At 39.3% G+C, this 17,333-nt stretch overlaps 1 protein-coding gene and 2 long non-coding RNA genes across 3 annotated transcripts; 1 reads left to right on the top strand and 2 right to left on the bottom strand.

Annotated features, from left to right (window-relative positions):
- Positions 1–1,172: 1,172 nt before the first annotated feature.
- On the bottom strand, positions 1,173–6,628 carry LOC140526944 (uncharacterized). The gene is made up of 2 exons (XR_011974614.1): positions 5,969–6,628; positions 1,173–2,291 (listed from the first exon to the last, which is right to left on the bottom strand). It is a non-coding gene; the product is annotated as an uncharacterized lncRNA (long non-coding RNA).
- On the top strand, positions 1,504–15,387 carry LOC140526942 (utrophin-like). The gene is made up of 5 exons (XM_072643565.1): positions 1,504–1,765; positions 10,702–10,830; positions 11,214–11,383; positions 13,685–13,837; positions 14,773–15,387. Exons 3-5 carry the CDS (start codon positions 11,282–11,284, stop codon positions 14,914–14,916), a joined length of 399 nt encoding a protein of 132 aa, XP_072499666.1. The 5' UTR covers positions 1,504–1,765; positions 10,702–10,830; positions 11,214–11,281; the 3' UTR covers positions 14,917–15,387.
- On the bottom strand, positions 14,607–17,317 carry LOC140526943 (uncharacterized). The gene is made up of 4 exons (XR_011974613.1): positions 17,012–17,317; positions 16,111–16,236; positions 15,495–15,636; positions 14,607–14,805 (listed from the first exon to the last, which is right to left on the bottom strand). It is a non-coding gene; the product is annotated as an uncharacterized lncRNA (long non-coding RNA).
- Positions 17,318–17,333: the final 16 nt, after the last annotated feature.

The raw sequence follows: 17,333 nt of genomic DNA, 5'->3' as shown, positions 1-17,333 counted from the left end.
GTACTTCTCTCAAGGGAAACAGCCCTGACGGCCCAGTGGGGACAGGGGCTTGTGGAGGAAGATAGGAAGTCCCACTTCTTGTGAGGGAGGGGCTGGGGAATGCCTGCTGAACTGGATTAGGCTGCAGGGCCAGGGGATCTGGCTGGCAAGGGGAAAGATCCGCTGGTGCCTGAGGAAGAGTAGGGATCAAAGGGGGAGATGCCCCAGAGAATGCCTCGGGAGCCGGGCCTGAGGCCTGAGTGAATATTGCCCCAGCCAGAGGGGCTGCAGAGGGAGGCACCTCAGCAAGCCCCGTGGTAGGGAAGTGAGTGGGGGTTGGGAACGGAGATAGGGGAGAAGTGAGGCCGAGACCCTAGGAGCCATAAACAGGGGGTCATCCAAAATGTCCAATTCACCCCCATTTCCCTTTTGTGGGGCGGCTCTAGCTACAAGCATCTTACAATCTGTTCTAAGAATGGGGTCCTGAGAGAGTTCGACAAAGGCCCTCACGTAAGGTATTTCTATCCATTTTCCCTTTTGGAGGCAATATAATTGTAATTTTAAAAGGATATTACATTGTAAGGTCCCAAACATGGGCCACACTTCATTGTCCTTCAGGTGATACTGAGGCCAAAGTGTGTTGCAAAAGAATACCAACTTTTTCTTTTTAAGGTCTTTAGAGCAGTTAAATTTGTTCCAGTTTTGTACAAGACAGCCCAAAGGCGAATTCCTTGGAACTGATGGATTTTGACCCATTTTTTTTTTCTGTAACTGGAAGTCCCCTCAAAGGGGGGCATGGAAGTAAGCCTTGGGAAAAAAACAAGAGGACAAAAAGTAACCGAGCTCTCCCCGATTTCCTTGCGTCCAGGAAATCCAGAGAATTCCCAGGTCCGCTGCCTAACCAATGGACCGACAACTTGAGTCTCTAACTCTCTAGCGCCCAGAAAGTTCAGAGACTTTGCTGATACTGGGACCTGAAGCCAGGTCCGAAAATCCACTGCCAAGGTGCTTGGAGAGCAAGTAGGGGATAGAGAGAGGGGGAGCCTTACGTACCTTCCAGTTTGAGCAGAAGGATTTGAGATTAGCAGCTTCTCCGGATCAGGGAACCATAAATGAAGAGGTTGAGAGGTGATGGGGGACCCCAAAATAGCGACGGTCCGGGTCGTGCTCGAATGAATTCTACTCAAGCCTTCTTAAAGCCAAAGAAAACAAAGTTTATTAAGGATTTGCCAAATTGGGTTGCCTCTGGAGGAGCCTAAGCTTTTGTAACGTTTGTATTCACAAGCGGGCCAGATAGAATCTCAGCTAATCAGAATCTGAGCCCCTTCATGGAGGCAAGGTGGGACTTAAAAACAGAAAAGAGTATAGGAGGGATCTGGGGGTGGGGGGGGTGGTCCGGTAGTCCAGGGTGATGGGAGGAGGGGTTTAGGAAGGGTCTTGAGGAGAAGTCCGAGGAGGGTCAAAGGCTGGAAACAGCTGGAGGCTATCAGGAGATATCAGACACGGGAGGGTTTGGGTGGGAAACACGTGGGGCAATTCAGAGATCTTGATAGGGGCAGTATGGGAATGGGGTTTTGATGGGATCAAGGGAGGCGAGTTCAACAGAGACCTGAAATGATAATGAAAAGTCCATGGGCTTCCTGAGACTGCCGGAACAAATGGGAAGATTAGATTTGAGGAAGAAAGGCCAGATTAAGTAGGAAGATTCAAGGGGAGCTCAAGGACGCTCCCAGAGTCTGAACCTCATCACTCTCACCTTGAACTCAAACTAAGACCTCCAGCCTCTGTAAGTGCCCACAGCCAACAGAGTCCCTGCCTCACTGCTTCCGCCCTCACCCAGTGTGTGCTGGTTCCTTCTAGACCCTGCTGCACCCTGAAGGACAGCTGGGGCTGGCATTCCTTATCAGCAGAAGTTTCCTAGTTCTTCCCCAGGTCAGATGCCCAACTCCCCTTACTCTCCCAGAGTTAAAAGTTCCTGTAGGTGAGGGAAACAGCCTCCCACCTCAGTTGACCCCAGGGCTTGGGGTTTATTGTTTAAGCAGCTTGAGGCTGGTTAAAACTGACCCTAGCCCAGAGGCATTTATTCTTCTCCAGTATTTTTCTTCAGATCTTGGATTATCCCAGGATAATCATTTCTGCCCCTACTCTCATTTGTTTTCGAGGCTCTATGTTCACTCAGAGGTGCAATTTTACCTCTTTTGTAGAGGAAAATCTTGAGAGCTTGAAATTTTCTGATCTACTTCACCATCTTCCCAGAATCCTCTTCAACAACAACAATCTCAATGTAACTCAGGTATTCCAAGTATTCATACCTTCATTAAGTCAAAAAGCATTGATTAGGTACCTATGTAATATGGCTCTTAGGGACTTACAAAGACGAAAACTTTCTGTCTGTTCCTCCCTCCCTCCCACAACTTCTCTCTCTCTCTCTCTCTCCCTCCTTGGGATAATACATTAACAACTGGCTCATATGCAGCATGAATGACAATCTGACCTGGAATCTGATGCACTGTTCTTCAAAAGAGACTGTAATTTCCATCTTAGTGGGGAGGAGAAGGAGGGCTCTAGCTGAGCCTTCTCTCACCTATCTCCCCAGAGAGGTATAGGCTAGAATTAATTCTATCTATCACATTTCAAATTTGGGCAATCTAGTGGTAAACCATTTTGACAGGGCTAGGATCAACACCAGTTTCCCTGGTTGCTTTCTGAGAGGGTCATAATATTTGGCTTACTATAACCAGATTCAGCTTCCTTTCACCAAAAGTGGCTTAATGAAAGGAACCTAATGTGTTGTGAATGGCAAGTAAACCCATAAAATCAAGCAACCAGTAAACAGAAATTGGGGGTCTTATCTAAATTACAATAGGCCCAATAATAAACAAGAGTAATGGACTCTTTGACTGAGGAGAAATCTCAGTTAAATCCAAAAAGACAGTGGAGTCCCTGAAGGGCAGCTACTTCTCAGCTATCTCCAGGTTTAAAAGCACTGGAAATAAAGGTATATATTAGGGGGCCTGCTTTCCATGCAGTTTGTATAGCTCTTAAAGACAGCCATTAAAAAGTTCATATCTAACCTCCATGACCATCTGTCTTCACGTCCTCTAACTACCTAACGAAATCACATATTTAGGCATCATTCTCATAAGCAATCAGGAGTCCTATCAGAATATGGATGTCATGGGATTATCCCTCACAAAAACTGATGCAGACTTTGGCTAAAGTATAATTGCAATGGTAAAAACCATACAATATATATATAGATAAGTCAATATAAAGTATATTTTAAAATTGTGATTAGGAAAGACTAATATCAGGGGGCATCAGGAAAGCCTTTATGTAGGAGGCATCATTTGAGCTAAGTCTTGAAGAGGGATTGCAAGGGATGGAAGTGAAGAAAGAAAAGAGGAGACAGTCTGAGCAAACACAACAGGGTAAGAGAGGAGGATATCATGTGCAAAGAGCAGCAAGCAGTCCAGTTTAAGTGTATCATGGAATATTGGAGGAGAAATAATGTGAACTAAGCCAGGAAACATTTCATCAGATGGTGAAGGGTTTTAGGAGTGAAACAGTGGAACTTCTAGCATCCTGAAAGCTATAGGGAAGCACTGAAGAGTCTTGAATCAGGGTGTGACAGACAGATATGTGTGTGTGGAGGATGAATTTTATATGAGAATTAGAAGGAATTAATAGAGTACTGAAAGTAATCTGGGAGAAAGGTAATGAGAACTAGATGGTAGCCTTGTAGATAGAAAGAAGGAAGTGAATGCAAGAGATGTTCAGTCAATAAATCAACAAGCATTTATTGTACCTACTATGTGCCAAGTACTCTTGTGGGTGCTGAGAATACAAAGACAAAAATGAAACGGTCCTTGACCTTAAGGAGATTCTCTTCTATAATGGGAGGCAGCAAACACACATGAAAGTGTGTGTGTAACAAATACAAGGTAAATTTTAGACAGAAGCAATAGTAGCTGAGGGGATCAGGAAAAACTGCATGGATATCTGAGTTGAGCTTCCAAGGAAACTAGGGGTTCTAAGAAACAAATGTGAGGAGAGAGTGCACTGGGGGACAATCTTTGCAAAGGCCTGGATATGGGAACAGTAGCAAGATTAGACCCTATAGAGGAGAGTAATGCATAATAAGGTGGAAAAAGTGGATTAAACTATACAAAGCTTTATATGACGAAGGACTTTGTGGAGTTTATATAATAAGAAAGAAATATGGTGCATCCTGTAATTCAGGGATAGATTTTTGGTAATATTATGGAAATTGGAATGGAGATGGGAGAGACTTGAAATAGAGAGAGCAAATAATAATCTATCATAGTAGTTTCGGCAAGAGTTTTTGGTGTTTTGAGATGGGCGGTAGCTATGTGAGTAGGGAAAAGGGGATGAGTCTGATAGATTCTGTAGAGGCAAAAAATTGATGAAATTTGGCAACTAATCAGGTATGGAGGTGAGGAAGAAGGTGGAATTAAAGATGACTGTGAGGTTGTAATCTTTGGAGTGACTAGAAGGATGGTGACAGAAATAGGGAAATCTGGAGTAGACATAAGCTACAATGAAAATATCAGTTCCATTTTGGACATGAAGAATTTGAGATATCTATAGAACATTCTCCACAAGGAGATACATAGTCGGTAGTTGATGATGTGAGAGTGGAGTGTAAGGAGGACATTAGTGTTAGATGTATAGATTTGGGGTTCATATCATGAAGGCAATATAGAAAGAGGAGAAGAGAGAGAGAAAAGAAAGGAGAGGGTTCAGATGTAACTTTGGGAGTTGTATAAGTTTAGTGGATGATCCATGAAAGTATTATAATTTTCATTTGACAAGTAAGGAAAATGAGCTTTAAAGAGGTACAAAGTGCTGTCCAAGGTCATATGGCAGGTCAGTAAGCCCAGTTTGCCTGACTTTAAGTTGGATGCAAACAGTCTAAACTAGTTCAACTCAGGTTCTTAAGGAGAAGAAAACAGCTCTGCACTCGATTACTTACCATGTTTTATAGTCAAATAGGCAAAGAGAACAATATACCATTCTAGGGTAAGCAGAATCCAGGCTGCCTTTGAATAAGGAAGCTAGATAAAAGTGCACATGGGTTGCTCGAATTCTTTTGGTGTTGAGGGATGCCTAGGTTTTATTATTAAGCATAAGTTCAGACCCCACAGAAAATCTGAGCCCCTGTTAATACTTTCCCAAGCCCTCTTCTAGACAAATTTTGTCAGACTGGCAAAGAAATAATTCTTTTATGTATTGCAGTTTTGTACATGCCTCTTAAGCCATTAAAGTTAAAGAGGAGATAAATCTATAAACCCATATTTACTTCAGTGTCATAAAAGTTGAACAAATGTAGTCGAGTAAAGTCATAATCTCATACATCCTCTGAATAAGCCTCATCAAACAAACTCAGTAGATAAACTAAGTCAGATTACAGATTAAACTACATTTAGAGGATATACAAACAGACTGATTGAAGGGGAAGATTTACATGTCGTCAAGGAGTCAGGGACAGTTGAGTGTTGTACATTGGAATGTCCAAGTCTTTAAGTAAATTTTCGCATCCCATGGGACAGGTTTTGGTCAACTTTGCAACCTCTCAGTTAGGTGAAATGTCCTTGGCCTTCCCTTCATGTTATTGTTCCATGAGTCAGATTTTGGTTAGGTGAGGTTAACATTAACACTCTTGTAAGTGAATCAAAATTGGCAGGAGGAATGGCCCCAAGTCCTGAATAATAAAAGACAATCCAAAATTCCCATAATAAACTGCATCATGAAATGGTGCAGAAATAAGGAACCAATATAATTAAGGAATCAAGAATCATGAATTAAGAGCCTGGTATGTTCTAGGTTCTGTACTAGGTGGTAGGCTATAAATGCAATAAATGAACAAAACCCTACTTCCAAAGTGCCAGCATTTACAATGATGAAAACAACGTAAATCTGAAGAACAATCACAGGAAACTAAATGCGGTTGGGAAAATGGACCTACCTCTCTTTGCTGAGGTGTAGGCACTGGTACTATGCAGGTGGAGATTGTCAGACACAACTGATGTTGGTTGGTGGCTTGTCAGAATTTGTTTTTCTTTTTCATTCTTTATAGCTACAACGAGCTTCCTAGGCAGTCCAGTGGGAGGAATATATTTGGAAATAAAGATTATACAGAATGACCTGTTAATAATAGTGCTTTTTAAGGAAAAAAAACAGAAGACCTTGACTCAGCCACATGACTAGTAAAAGTCTTCTCAAGAAGAAACTGTCCTGCTTTTTCATGTCCTCTTCTCTTCCTATTCTTGACTCTTGCTTTTGTCATTCCACTAAGAATTTTTTTTTTACTCTAGGCACCAAGCTCCCTAGAGCAAAAACAAAAGAACTCTTAGCCAGATAGACTCAAATCTCTCTCTTCAACCCAGTTCTTTGTCCAGGGACATGGATCTCTATGTTGGACTGTCTAGTTTACTTTACAAAAAGCATTCCGTATGCCTTTTGATTTTATTTTTTGAAGGTTAGATTGTACCTAGTCATTCACTTGGAGATGCTCCCCAATAATTCTTAGAGTCTCTGAGATTCCAAGGTTCTCTTGTTTCCCATCTCAAAATCATCTTCTGCTCTTCCATGTAGATGAGCTGAAAAAGACTGGGGGTGGGGAGAGGAACTGATGGACAGAGCTAATGTTGGCAATGGAGGGTGCAGGGTAAAGTCCTCTTTTCCTTTACCTGTTCTACGTAGACTTTTCTATGGATATATAGCAGCAAAGGCCCAAAAGTCTTCAAGCTTACCTTTATACTACTAGGAAGTGAAAATAAAATTTTGAACATAGGATCATAAATTTAGGGTTGGAAGTCATCGTCAACCTCTTTTTTACAAATAAAGAAAATGAATTACAGGAAATCAAGTGGTTTGCTACAGTTCCACAAGGGAAGCAAGTGGTAGAGCTGGGATTTGAATATAGCTAGGTCCTCTAATTACAAAGCCAGCTCTCTTTATTGTGCATCTTGATGCATCTATAAATAATTCCCAACATTATAGATTGGATGTAAACTCCTTAAGAGTAGTTAGTGTTTTTTGCTGTCTTTGCATTGCCAGCATTTTGTTCATAATAGGCATTTAATAATGGTTTGTTGATTGATTAGCATATCCACTTTCTGCATTTGGAAGCAATTCCAAGAAAATGGGGCATTTGGTGTGAAATGTAAGGTATTAAAAATACTGGGCTCCATTCACTAGTTCCTTAAAGAATCATTCGTCTTAATACTATAATGTCTTCTTTATTGTTACTTCTCAGCCATCTTCACAGCATGTTACCTGAACTGTGGTTGTCATCACTGTCTCTCCCCTGTCCACCTTTGGATTCTACCCTGGAATACTGGCCTCTCATAGGGGCACTTTTATTTAATCTTACAGGGCGTCAGACCACCATACCACTCCTTAGATGGCTCCACCAACTTGCCATTCAACTTCCCTTTACAGCTTTTCTTCCTGAATTAGAATGTGAGTTCCTTGAGTAGAGGCCTGTCTTGTTTGTGTCTATTTGTATACCAGTATTTAGTCTAGTATCTGGTACATAAGAAGTGCTTAATCAATGTTTTTATCTATCTTTATTAGTGTAGGCCTTTGTGGCTCTACTAGCTTTCAAAATGAATTGGGAAATTACATCACTGTGCATCGAGTTGTAGAAAATGTTAATAACTGGGGTTCCATTTGGGGTTCATTGACAGCCTCATTTGTTTCTCTTCTGTGTCAATTGCTTAAAGGAAAATAGTTTATGAAAATGTCAGGGGAACAAATGAGGGACAAATCTAGCCATTGTGAGGAGTTCCTAGCATGGGAATTCCCTCCATTAAGACAGATTGCAAGAGAATTTCCTCAGGTACGTAAAAAATAAGCGATTTGCCCAGGATCACAGAACTTGTAGTCCCAGAAAAAGGATGTGAATTCAGACCTTCCTAACTTTCAGCCCAATATTTTATCCATTATACCATGCTGCAAGTGATTTTTGGAAATTTAGTGTGTGTGTGTGTGTGTGTGTGTGTGTGTGTGTGCGCGCGTGTGCGTGTGCGTGTGTATAATATAATGGATATAGGAAATTCTTGGTGTGGTCTTCTGGCACACACACTGATAATATATCAATGCAAATTGGCATTTTATGGGCAACTTACAGTCTAATAAAAGACTTAGGTTTAAAAAACTGGGAAAACTGAGAGTTTAAATGATTTTTCTAGAACCACATGGTAAGAGTCAGAGGTAGAATCTGAACCCAGATCTTACTGGCTCTCTATCCAATATATCAAAAATGCAATGCTTTAATTTACATGATTTGTACCCTTTACATTCAGTCTTTTACCAGTGGTGGTATATCAGAATGCCATCAAGGCAATAGAGGAGAGGTAGAAATTCTTTTATGAGCAACACTCATAAGTATACAAAATAAATTATACAATACTCATAATTACACAAACTAAAACAACACTGAACTTGACAACTCAGTTTGTTTCTTCTAGGTAACTAATTCTTAAATACTCGGAAATGCCAATTTTTTTTCTTGATCCAACTTAAGATATGTATTAGACCAGATGCCTTCTTTGAAAGACCCAAGTATGGCTAGATAATTTACCTCAATCTCATCCCTTAACCACAGCAAATTGATTCTAGGTTCCTAGAAAGACATGAAGGGCTAACTGCTTAGGGATGGCCCAAGTTTCATCTCATCAGCATTCATCTACACTAATGTAGCAAAGAGGAATTAGCCAAGAAAGATGAGCCAAAGTTCCTCAGATGAATTGTGAACTCTTCCTCTTTCTCCCTGATGACTGTCTTCAGGAAAATCTACAGTATCCTGGGTCAAGCAATTAGTACCTGGCACTTCCTGCAGTTCATTGACTTTAGCGGAAGGAAAAATTATACAAACTAAAACTACTATTGACCTAAGCAATGTCTTATTTCATGCTGTATGTCATCTTTTATTTCTAAACATTTTGTCCAAGAGTGACCACAATCCTTAAAGAGGTTAGGCGCCACCTTCTGGTAGCCTCCAGCATCCAGCCAACTCAGTTTTTTTTAAAAAGAAATCATTTGAAATTAATACTTATCTTCCTTGCAAGTATGTTTACTGTGAATTTTTCTGCCGGGGTTGGAAAGAGGGTGCCAGTTTTAGTTATGGGGCATGAGGTATTTGGTGGTGCTATACTGGTACCACCAGCACTTTTGAGAGATTTCTGGACTATTTTCCAGTATCACCTTTGTGTCACTTATTACCTGTAGGACTTTGGTCAAGTCCTTTAACATCTTTGGACCTCAGTTTCTTTATCTGTAAAATGGGGAGATTGAAAGAGATGAAATTTAAAGCCCCTTCTAGGTCTAAATCTATGTTCCTATGTTTTAGGCCCCATGTTGTTATATTACAAACAACTGGAAATTCTTTCCAAAGTTCAGGAAGTTATATACTTAAACCCTGATTGTTATATGTGAGTAGAGGGTGCTTTGAATTTGGTGGAGACCAAGAACCCTATAGTGTGTGTGTGTGCTTGTGTGTGTGCGTGTGTGTGTATGTGCATGCATGCATGCCCTATGCCAGATATACACCTTAATATCCAGCAAGGCTAGCAGCAGCCCCCAGTAGCCTGAAGGTCCTCTAACAAGAGGTATCATGTAATGCCAGATGAGGACAGCAGCAGCAAGGGTAAGCCTGAGCCCTTAAGCAAAATCATTGCACTAGCTCTCACTTTGAAAGTGTTTGGGTACATTTTCTTATCAATTTATCTCTCTAAATTTAAAAGTAAAGTGTCTAGGTTATGGTCTGAACATGTATGCACTCTGAAAGGTTGTTAATAACAAATACACTGTCATCAGCTCTCATACTCAGATCCAGTGATACTGGCACCTCTTAACCTTGCACAAGACTCTATGTCCCGAGCTCTCAGGGCATTTTTATTGACTTTCCCCCATAACTGGAATTCTTTCACTTCTTATCACTAGTGCAGAGTTTAAAAAGTTTGAGAAATATAATTTCTGAGTAATTAATCATTTTACTAACAATGCTAGTATTTTAATAGAAGAGGTCAGTGGCACTCTCAAATGCCGAAGACCTTCAAGGGCTCATTGGGCTCAAGGTTTGTATAGCCCTGGAAAAGGGGGTGTTCCAGAGTTCAACTCTGATTGTTGAACAGGTAATGGGAGAATGAATATTACAATGAGGAACTGGACCTATTCTCATCAACTTTGATTATGTATACATACATCTGTCTGTGTTTGTGCACAAGCAGGTTTTATTATTATCATCTTTATTTTACATCATGTCAACATAATTTTTTTTTCAATTCTGTTACTTTGCTTTTTTTCTTTAAAAACTCCTTTCTCTGGTAATTTGGTATTTGAGCTTGAGTGAACTTTAGAGGTCATTTATTTCAACACACACACACACACACACACACACACACACACACACACACACATACATATGTAGATACTTCTTTTCTATAGCATTCCCCAGAAATGATTATAGAGGAATTCCTTTATCAGCATCTAGAAGAGGGAAAAATACTACTCTTTGAAATAATTCTAAGTTTTAGAGACATTCTTCTTACCTAGAGCCTTCAATTCTCCTAACTAATACTCACAGGATCCAATTCTGTCTAGTCATGATCATTCAAATCTTTCTAAATGTCAATCTCATAGAATACTTAATGTGATTGTTTAAAAAGTATGTACATACGTATATATTTTCAGAACCATCAGAGCCAGCTGGAGATATTTGATGGAAATGTTGCTCATATAAGTACTTGGCTTTACCAAGCTGAAGCTCTGTTGGATGAGATTGAAAAGAAGCCTGTAAATAAAAGTGAAGAAACTGTGAAAGTAAGTATGCCTAAGATGGCATTTGTAATATATACTGTATTTCTTAGGGCTCAGAATCTTGCTTTTCATATAAACACTGTATTATTCTATTTTTTGTTTTTGAATTTTAATTTTAGTGAGAGATGCAGAGGTGATACAAGTCATCTGGGAAGGATTTGAAAAGCCTCAACCCCATAACCCAATTTTCTCCTCCCCTTCCACCTCTACTACCTCTATTTAGATTCGTTAATTCAATTAAATATACTGCCAGTGTTTTATTTAGATAGACATTTAACATATTTGTGATGTCTTCCCTTTTGAATAGTGTCAAATCCATATTTTAATTGGGTTATGCTTCACTGTTTCTTGTACTTAATGATAATTTTGTGTTTCTATGTGTTTAGCGATTAACATCTAAACTGGATGATGTTAACCTACAAGTCGAAAATGTTCTGAGCAAGCCATCATACTAATGAGGGCCCGGGGCTTGGCAAGCAGTGAGCTGGGGGAGCCTAAGTTAGCTGAATTAAATAGGAACTTTGAAAAAGTGTCACAACACATCAAAAGTGCTAAAGTGAGTACTTCATGTAAAACAGAGATATACTACCTCCTTAACCCTTCTTTTCTCTTTGTTTTCCTCTTCTTGCCAAGCTTCTTAATTAGAGCTGTCCATGTCCCTAGGTTTGTTTGGCCATATTTTCTTTACCTTTTTCAACTCTTTGTGATCTCATCAGTTTTTATAACTTCAAGTATGATGTCTGTATGGATAGCTTTCAAATTTGGTAGCACTTAAGAATTCTTTTCGTGCTCTTCTGCTATTACTCACTTTTTTAGCCCTGTACTTGGATAAGCTCTAACTGAATGTATCACAGATACCTCAAGATCATTGTTTATAGAACTGAATGTATTATCTTTCATTTTGACCAGCTCCCCTTCTTGATTTCCTCATTTCTGGCTGTGCCATCCCTATTCTTACAAATAACCTCCCTCATGATTATTTATTCATATTTGTTGAAACTCTATCCCATATCTCCTTATAGTTCATAAACCATCAAGTCATATCAATTGTCTTATGTAACAAGTCACATCATATTGCATTCTCCAAATATAGTATCTTTTCACTCAGTTCTTTATTTACCATTTCTGCTGCCTTCACCACCTGAGTTTTTACCACTGTCACCTTTTAGCCTCAATTGATTCTTGCATTATCCTCTGATTCAGTCTGTTCTTCCTAGTATCTATTCTCTCTTGGTTAACTAAAACGTCTATATTAGATGAACCTTACTAGTGCACCCATCTGATCATGTAACTCCATAGCTTCAAAAATACTAACTGATTCCTTTTTGCCTCCTGAATAAATTCAAAGCCTGTTGTTTAAGGCTCTTCACCACTGGATTAAAATTTACCTGTCTAACTTTATATTTCATTCTGTTTGCTTTCCATTACTTCATACCCACTCCAGGCTAAAATGCTTGGTATTTTTCCTTTAAATCTAGAGTTCTTAGCCTGGGGTTCACAAACTTGTTTTGTTAGTATCTTGATAACTTAGCCAATAAAATGGATTTATCTGTATTTTATTTTATGATGAAGACCTGAATTAGAAAAGGGGTCCGTTGCATAAAAATTGTTAGGAACCCCTGCTCTTTCTTCCTCATTGTGTTTGTTTATGCTTTTAACTACTCTGGGAATACCTTCTTCCAGTTCTTGAAACACTGTAAGATACTGGTTCCCATGAGGAAGCCACAAGGAAAGAACTAATCTTGTGATGGGGACTTCATAAACTCTGTGTGTATAGGGACACATTCACTCTTCCTGCTTCTGCTGAAGTGAAGAACTTTATTGAATTTACCTTACTGAAATAAAGAACTTGATTTAATTTATATAAATAGTGTAGGCAGGCCTAACACAGAAATTTACCTTTTGTTTTTATTTTCTGTTTAACAATAGGGTCAGTGGAATCCTTTTACTAGGTAAAGGAACAGGACCCAAAAGGCAAAGAGACTGCTAGAAGGGAGTAGGGAAAAAATGTGAGATATTCCCACAGATGCATTATTTCATTTATTCTTTCCTTACTAGTAGAAGAAAAGGTTTCATTTAGAGAAATATATTGAAAAAGTATGTTACCTCTCATATAATTCTTCTCTGAAGAAATACTCAGTGCTCACTTCTTATACGATACTTCAGCCATCAATTAGACATATATCTATCTTTATATATGTATATATACATATATATATATAATTTTAACAATATTCTGACACACAAAAACTTCAAGTGAAGCAAAACCTTCAGAGAGATTTTAGGTAAATGGCATTTTCAGGCAAAGTCTTCTCTTTCAAAAATCCTATAGCTTCATTTACATAATCAGGAAAGTCTCAAGCTAGTGTTTTGGGGAAATAATTCCAGTCAGTTCTATTTTTAAGAAGGCTAAAAGGAATTTTTGTAACTATTAAAGATCTTGTACCAAGCATTAAAACACAGTGTTAGAGAGATTTCGTTTTTAGTATCTGACACGACTTCATGCCAAGGAGTTATTGTCTTTGCTGTCTTGTCACCCAATATATGGCTTTGTGTCACCTCTTGATGTGTAATCTCATGAAACCTGAATGGAGTTGAAGTCACTATAGCTTTGAAAAGATCTCCCAATATGCGAAAGTACAAAGAAATGATGAGGAATCTCTGCTTGACCTGATTGGCAAATTATTTTTTTTTCCTTTTCATTTCTGCCTATTTTACAGTTGTCTTGCTTATTGAAATCTGGTTTTACCTCATTTGCTTCTTTCCTCTACTGTAGTCATTGGACTTACTTGGAGTCATGTTCTGTTTTTGGTTCACCTGTCCTTAGCTATGCTTTCTTTTTTGCTCTCTTCTGTAGATGTTGATCGACCAAGAGCTTTTCTCAAAGACAATTTCTGTGAAATCACAACCTGTTGAGGCTGCTATGCATTCAGTGGACCTAGACAAACTAGAGCATGATTTAAAAACTTTGGTGAAGGCTGTAGAAAAGCCCAGTGATGAAGATGAAAAGGTATAATCCACTTCATTTTTCTGTGAATAAATGCCTTAAATATCATGCTGTGGAGCACGTGAATAGAGCACTGGCCCTGGAGTCAAGAGTATCTGAGTTCAAATCTGTCCTCACACACTTGACACTTGCTAGCTTTGTGACCCTGAGCAAATCACTTAACCCCAATAACCTTGTGCGTGTTCTCCCCTTCCCCCCATACCATGTCATTTGTGGTGGAGAATTTTAAGGTGAGAGTTTTTGACGTTGGGTTTCAATGTAGCAATTGCCAAATGATTTATATAATGCTTCTAAGAGAGTTAAAATTTCAAGGAGAATTAACTAAGGATCAGCATGGTTTAAATTGTAAGCTATTTTAACATATAATTTAGAGAGACAGTGTGATATACTGCTGATGCAGCTAAACTAGGAAGACCTAGGTTCTAGTCCTGCCTCTAACATATACTTAGATCTTTTATCCTAGGCAAGTTACTTTCCTTGTTTCACATAGCTTTTGGAAAGTACGTGATAACCTACATTGGTAGAGGTAGTTTACTCGTTGGAGAGTCCCTGTTGAAATTGCAGGAGCTTTTTTAAAAGATCCAAGAGGATTCAAAACATTTTTGGAAACAATATAATTGTTAGAATTTTTTTCCACCTAATAGTATTTTATTTTTTCCAATTATATGTAAAGGCAGTTTGCAACATTCATTTTTTTATGATTTTTAATTCCAATTTTTCCCTTCTCCCGAAGACAGCAAGCAATCTGACAGACTATACATGTCCAAATCTATTAAATGTAAATGCTATAATTTTAATGTACTTATTTTAAATTTTTAATGGGATATTCGTTTACAGAAATTCATCATGATGGATATGTTCTTTCTAGTAAAGAAATATACATTGCTCGAGAGATATCCAAGTGAAATATTGACTTGTTTTTCTCTTTCCATTCTCAGTTGGATGAGGAGAAGGCCCAGATTGAGGAAGTTCTGCAGAGAGGAGAAGAGATGTTACAGCACCCGATGGAGGAAAACAGGAGAGAAGAGATACGCTTACAGTTACTACTTCTGAGGACGAGACTTAACAATGTCAAGGCATAATCACTGGAACACGTGTCTCCTACTTACAGCGCTTGGATGCAGAAAAAGGAAACCTCTGATGTGATCTCAGACAACTTGAGGAAGCAGAGAGTATTTTCATTACCAGAAATTGCTTCATGGGGGATAGTACTTGATTTGCTATTCACATTCACCCTAAGTTGTTGTCAAGGTTCAACCAATCCCCAGGAAAGAGAAGCGCTAGGAAATGACAGTGGGTATAAAGCCTGGTCTTCAAAAACAGATCTAGCCTGTGAAGACCTTTCAGCTGTCAAGGATACCAGTTTCCGTTCTCCCAATTTCCTTTGCTTTGTGCATTGTAGCCAAAGGTAAGGGACAGAGGGAGAGAAAGGGAACAGGAAGGAGGAGAAGGAAAGGGGAAAGGAAAATGAGAGGAAAGGAAAGGAAGGGGATGAATGAAAGTAAAAAGTGAAAAGAGGAAAGGAATTTTGGAATGGAAATGAAAGAGAAAAAGGGGAATGGAAAGGGGACAGATGACAAGGAAAGAAGAAGGAAGAAGCTGCACCCCCAGATTGGAAGTGGCCAGTTGTGTCTCCACTGGGGCAGTTTGTATTACTCACAGAATGTTGTTTGTCCTTCCTTCTGGAAGAGGACTGTCACATGAGGAAGATGATGCTATGAGTTGCCAGTGAATTGGATTTCAGTGAGGGAGGGCTGTGAAAAGTCATCAGCCTTACTTTCTCCTTAGGAGCCATCTGGGCCCTGTGTCAAGACATTTAGTATGACTACATAGATAAGAGATAGACAGTCAGGATGACTAGAGATGGCTTTGGATGCAGTGGGAGACCTTAGCTTTTTGAAACTAAGGTCTTTACTAGGTCTCAGCTTGACTGAGGCAAGGCCCATTGAGTGACTAAGATGAGTTGGAAATGAGCCAAGGAGTGTCCCCTTTTATCTAATTAACGCATAACAACCCCAACAATCTGAGAGGGGAAGAGGCCAGAATTTCTGGACAAGATAGAGATTGGAATGAGTGGAGGTGGCCCCCATTTAAAGAGGGGTACAATACACAAAAGGAGGCAGGAAAGGGGGGTGGAGCAGGACATCAGGGAGTATAGGTAGAGGGCATTCCTTGGAACTGGAACCAGGCAGGGCATCAGATGTAAGGTGGAGTGATAGGAAAGACCAATTTCTGCCCTCTCTAAAGGAAGGAATTTTGAAGCTTTGTTGCTCCACCTTTGAACTCGCCAATTAGAGGAATTAGGAACATGGTGGTGAGTTTAGATGTGATGGACTTCTCCTGGGCACTCCATCTTGTTCTTTAGAGTTTGAAGCAGACAAGGCATCAGATTCAAGGTGCAGCTGGAAGGGACAGAGGTTCAAGATTATGGGAGCAAAGTCCTTTGCAGGAATGACGGAGGCTATACAGTTGGATTCAGTCTCAGTTACATCATTTGTAGAAGGAGTGTAATGGTAACATCTACATGATAGAATTACGGGGATCAAATGAAATAATATCTATTCAGTGCTTTGTCAACTTTAAAGCACCATATGCTATTATTAACATCTGTATCTCTGTTTTATTGTTGGCTTTTACTATCTCTTCCTAGGTCATTCAGTAATGCAACATAGTATTCAAGGTTATTTATTGATAGAATTATGAAAGGTGAAGGAATGGTATAGTCAGTCATTTAGCACAGAGGTTCCATTATGTTTGTTTTAGGAAAATGAGGGGGTTGTTTCCTCAATTAATAAATGGTCAAAGAATATAAACCAGCAGTTTTCAGAGGAAGAAATTAGAGCTACCTATAGTCATATGAAAAAATGCTCTAAATCACTATTTCTTAGAGATGTAGATTAAAAGAGCTCTGAGGTACCACATCACACTTATCAGATTGGCTAATGTGGTAAAAGAGCAAAATGATAAATGTTAAAGATGATATGGGAGAGCTGGCACACTAATTCATTGTTGGTGGAGCTGTGAGCTGATCCAACCATTCTGGAGAACAATTTGGTACTACGTTCAAAGGGCCACAGAAAAGTGCATACCCTTCGACGCAGAAATATACCCACTAGGTCTCTATCCCAAAGACATCTTCAAATTGGGGATAGAAATAGTATCTTTCCTTTTACATACCTCAGGTCAGGAACTTGGCGAAGAGGGTGATAAAGATCTATACAACAGGTGACAAGAGAAGTGATCAATGTACAGTGTAGTAGAGTGTATAAAATATCAAATATTGTTTGGTATTCAAAGCCCTTCAGAGCCTGCCTTCCTAGTTTTCATGTCTTCTTACACTTTACTCCTCTGTTTTGAAGTAAAGAAAGGTCTCTTTTTATACTATCAAAAAAACAATCTAGGAGGGACAGAACTTCAGGGTTTCTGGCCAAAACAGATACAGTTGTTTCTTACATTCATTCTGAGTGGTCCTCTGGACACAAGTTGGTGGTGATGGAGG

This window comes from Notamacropus eugenii, chromosome 2 (genome assembly GCF_028372415.1).
Source record: "Notamacropus eugenii isolate mMacEug1 chromosome 2, mMacEug1.pri_v2, whole genome shotgun sequence".
Taxonomy (NCBI): Eukaryota; Metazoa; Chordata; class Mammalia; order Diprotodontia; family Macropodidae; genus Notamacropus; species Notamacropus eugenii.
Note: the sequence above shows the minus strand (reverse complement) of the source record. Positions and strands in the feature narration are given on the sequence as shown.

Bases quoted from the DNA above. Each gene is read 5' to 3' on its own strand.
- LOC140526942 (XM_072643565.1), top strand. From the start codon at position 11,282: ATGAGGGCCCGGGGCTTGGCAAGCAGTGAGCTGGGGGAGCCTAAGTTA. The intron at 11,384-13,684 runs GTGAGTACTTCA...TCTCTTCTGTAG, and splicing joins AACACATCAAAAGTGCTAAA to ATGTTGATCGACCAAGAGCT. The intron at 13,838-14,772 runs GTATAATCCACT...TTCCATTCTCAG, and splicing joins CCAGTGATGAAGATGAAAAG to TTGGATGAGGAGAAGGCCCA.